The sequence below is a fragment of the Cynara cardunculus genome, assembly GCF_001531365.2.
Source record: "Cynara cardunculus var. scolymus isolate 2C chromosome LG 3, CcrdV1, whole genome shotgun sequence".
Lineage (NCBI taxonomy): Eukaryota > Viridiplantae > Streptophyta > Magnoliopsida > Asterales > Asteraceae > Cynara > Cynara cardunculus.
The window spans coordinates 22,604,299-22,608,159 of NC_037530.1; the positions used below are offsets into that span (position 1 = coordinate 22,604,299).

Sequence of the window (3,861 nt, forward strand, 5' to 3'; positions counted from 1 at the left end):
TTTTATGTGAAGTCTGTTAATAGCATTTTGTTTGGTTAATGGATTTCTCATAGTTGAACTAGGGGCATAAGAGACTATGATCCAAAATGTGGTTCTTTGTTAACTTCTTATTTGATTTATGTTTTGGTTCTTGTTTGATCACTGTCAAAGGTTATAACAAACAGCCTGTCAAAAGGGTTCTTGTTTGATTTTGCAAGTCTAGCTTCTACTCCGGACACCACCCATCTGCCTCATTGTGGCTGTAGAATTGAGTAGCAGTAAATGGGTGAGCAAGTACCAGACAGTATCATTCAAATGAACAGAAATTTTAGAGCTATAAATTAATATTACTTATGAGTAATATTACTCATAATAATACTTAGGAGTAAACAGCATAAGAAAACTGATGAAATTAAGGGGACTAGAGCTGGGTGTTGGAACAGGTGGAAATTTATTGGGAGCTATATTTCTTCAAGATCTAAAGTTGATAGTTCAATCAGTGACATAAGTACTACTCACTGTGGTAATTCTTTCAATTTTCTGATTGTTTCTTGCATGTTTAGTGGCTTGTTTTTGGTTGATATCATGCTTATGATTACTTTGAAGTTGGTTAAATGGTACATGGTAATTGTAACAGAAGAATGTTGTTTGGAGGCTCAGTGACTTGAGCTCCATTAAGAAATCTTGGATTAGGTTTAGGCTGGAGTTTGGAGTAATATTACTCATAAGTATTACTTATGAGTAAATTTTAGATCTGTAAATGCCTGGGGATGGAAAAATGAGCGTGTAGAAGATAGGTAGTTAATGTAGCTATTTACTCCTAAAAATGATTGGTGTTAATAAGACACAAAAAGAGAGCCAGGTTACTTCCGTTCTCATAGTTTCTAGTCATATTCTAGCATGTTAAATTTCAGTCTAGAAACTTGATACAATTTTTTGATACAATTTTGTTTGTTGTGTTTCCTTTTCTTATACATAAATGGGTGAGCAAAGAGAGTGTTCTTTTCTTATAAAAAGATGTTTTATCTTTTCTGCTTAGGTGTTTAAATATGTTTCTTGGCTTAAGTGTTTTATCTTTTCTGCTTAATTTGATTGGTTTTTTAGATTTCATATCTTTTCTGCTTGATTTAGTCATGGATGATAATGTGCGTGTGAAGTGGACAAACGAACTTACCAAACGGTTTCTAGAGACTTGTATAGAAGAGGTCCATAAAGTGGGTCGAAATGGAGGTAGTCTTCGCAAGGAGACTTGGGTGAAAGTGGCAACCAAACTTGAGAAAGTTTGCCATGTAAAACTCACCCAGAAACAACTGAAAAACCAATATGATTATTTGAAGGGAAAGTATTCGGGATGGGTGTACCTAAGGAATAAAACAGGGAATATTTATGACCCTGAAATGAATACATTCATCCTAACAAATCAAGAATGGGAAGATTTCTTTAAGGTTAGTTTTTATTCTTTTTTACCTTTTTAGATATTATAGACAAAAACACGAGTTTTATATAAATAATAATACTTAATTTGGACGCAGGGACATCCAAAGGCAAGAACATTAAAGACTACACCATTGATATACCCTGATTTATGTATAGCTTTGTTTGAGGGGACTTCTGCTACCGGATCTCGTGCTTATGCCCCTAGTTCAACCCGTGAGAGGACTACAATTTCATCTTCATCATTTACATCCAATATCCCTACTACTCAAGAAACTGAAAATGAGGTGGATGGAGATGAGGAGGAAGGACCAACCGTCAATATTGCGAGCACAATTCCATYTAGACCGAAGAAGAAGAGTAAAACCAAGGTCGAYATGGATGAATTGGCTCTAGAAATGAGGGGTGCACTTCAAACACTTGTTACACAACAAGCCACACTTGTTGAACAACAAACTGCACTTGTTGCACAACAAACCTCAAACCTGAATGCTTGTCTTGAACGGTTGGACACTCTTTGCCTTGATAAAAGAAGTCCTCTTTATGGTTCAGCCATTGACATTTTTGGGCAGTCAACATTAAGAGAGACGTGGTTGTCGATCCCTTTAGACGCTGATATATTAACGTCATGGATTTCAAGGACGGCAAGACGAATGGGGCTTATGGATTAGTTTTAGGAATTTGAACAAGTTACTTCTTTATGTGATTTGAATTTGAACATGTTATTTGCTTATGTGTTTGATATTTGACAATTTGGTTACATGTTTTGGATGTTGAACTAATTGTTATTTGGTAATGCATTTGATATCAAAGTTTACTTCTATTTGATATTTTATTTATGTTTTTAACAGGTTTATCATGGATAATAATCAAATCATCATTAATAACAATAACTTATCATGGATAATAATCAAATCATCATTAATAACAATAACAACACTATAGTTCTCATCATCGTATTTTTATATATGTTCTACTTGCGACAAAGGCGCTTAAAAAAGAAAAGAGATAATATGTCTGCAATAACTGGACGTCAATTTACGAATGAGCTACTTGAAGGTAGTGATCGACAATGTATTGACTTGTTGCGCATGTCCCGTGAAGCTTTCATTCGATTATGCGATCACTTTAAAGCAAAAGGTTGGTTAACGAATAGCAAACATATATTGGTTGAAGAAAAAATGGCTATCTTCTTGATGATTATAGGTCACAATGAACGTTATAGAGTGTTGAAAAACAGGTTCCAACACTCAACACAAACAATTCATAAAATTTTTCATGAAGAGTTGGAGAAAATGATGGAGTTTGCAAAAGAGATCATAGTTCCTACATCATTCAATCCTAATCCAGACATCCCTGGGAATAATAGAAGGTTACGACGAATGTTTGAGGTAAATAATAATTCGATAATAGTTGTATAACTTTCCTTACTAAATTTATTTTGACTATTGAGCTTTAATGTAGGAAGCAATTGGCGCCTTGGATGGAACTTTAATACATGTTATCGTCCCTATTCAAGAGCAACATTTATATAGAGGACGAGGAAAGGGTGAATGTTATCAAAATGTTATGGCAATTTGTGATTTCAACATGGTTTTTACATTTGTTGTTGCCGGATGGGAAGGAATTGCACATGATTCTAGAATTTTGTCTGAAGCTTTAACAGATGGTGATATTGGATTTCCATTTCCTCCTTCAGGTATACTATTGATTTTACTGGTATTATATTTGCTATATTCATTTGAACAAGCATTTTATTTATTGTTTTCAGATAAATATTACCTATGTGATGCTGCGTATACAAATACTCGAGGATTTATGGCGCCATATCGTAATGTTAGATATTGGCTCGGAGATTTTCGTCGTCGACGAGCAATGAACAAGTATGAAAAGTTTAATCATTCTCATGCAAAACTTAGAAATGTTATTGAACGTTCTTATGGCGTCCTGAAAGCACGTTTTCCAATATTGAAAAGAATGGCACCATTTACACTTGAGGTTCAAAGAGACGTTGTTATTGCATGTTTTGTGGTTCACAACTTCATACGAAAGGAAGGTTTAAGTGATGAGCTATTTTCTGAGTATGATCAAACCAACGAACAAGGGAACGATGACGATGATGAGGCTGAAGAGATTCAATCGCATGGGAGTGCTGTTGACCAAACATATATGGCTAGTTTAAGAGAAGAAATTGCAACACAACTTATGCAAAATGAATATTGATTCTAGTTGTTATGAGACTTTATTCATGTTTTCTATTGTGTGTTGAATCAATTGACGTATTTCAATTGAATTTTTGAATGTGTTAAAAATATATGGTAGTTTACAAATGGTTTAAATGACTGGATATTTAAGTTAAATTTAATTGAAATGAATTGATTCAGATTTCAGACTTCAGAAGTTTGTCAGTTTACAAAAACAAACAGTCTTATTGATTCAGATTTCAGA

General features: G+C 34.0%; 2 protein-coding genes across 2 annotated transcripts; both read left to right on the forward strand.

Annotated features, from left to right (window-relative positions):
• The first annotated feature begins 958 nt into the window (after positions 1 to 958).
• LOC112509034 (L10-interacting MYB domain-containing protein-like) lies at positions 959 to 2,084 on the forward strand. The gene is made up of 3 exons (XM_025113906.1): positions 959 to 962; positions 1,084 to 1,424; positions 1,512 to 2,084. Exons 1-3 carry the CDS (start codon positions 959 to 961, stop codon positions 2,082 to 2,084), a joined length of 918 nt encoding a protein of 305 aa, XP_024969674.1.
• Positions 2,085 to 2,711: 627 nt separating this feature from the next.
• LOC112509035 lies at positions 2,712 to 3,636 on the forward strand. The gene is made up of 3 exons (XM_025113907.1): positions 2,712 to 2,804; positions 2,878 to 3,112; positions 3,185 to 3,636. The coding sequence occupies exons 1-3, from the start codon at positions 2,712 to 2,714 to the stop codon at positions 3,634 to 3,636; spliced, it is 780 nt and encodes a 259-aa protein (XP_024969675.1).
• The last annotated feature ends 225 nt before the right edge of the window (positions 3,637 to 3,861 follow it).

Coding starts and splice junctions, on each gene's coding strand:
- LOC112509035 (XM_025113907.1), top strand. CDS start 2,712: ATGGAGTTTGCAAAAGAGATCATAGTTCCTACATCATTCAATCCTAAT. Junction 2,805..2,877: donor GGTTACGACGAATGTTTGAG/GTAAATAATAAT, acceptor GCTTTAATGTAG/GAAGCAATTGGCGCCTTGGA. Junction 3,113..3,184: donor ATTTCCATTTCCTCCTTCAG/GTATACTATTGA, acceptor TATTGTTTTCAG/ATAAATATTACCTATGTGAT.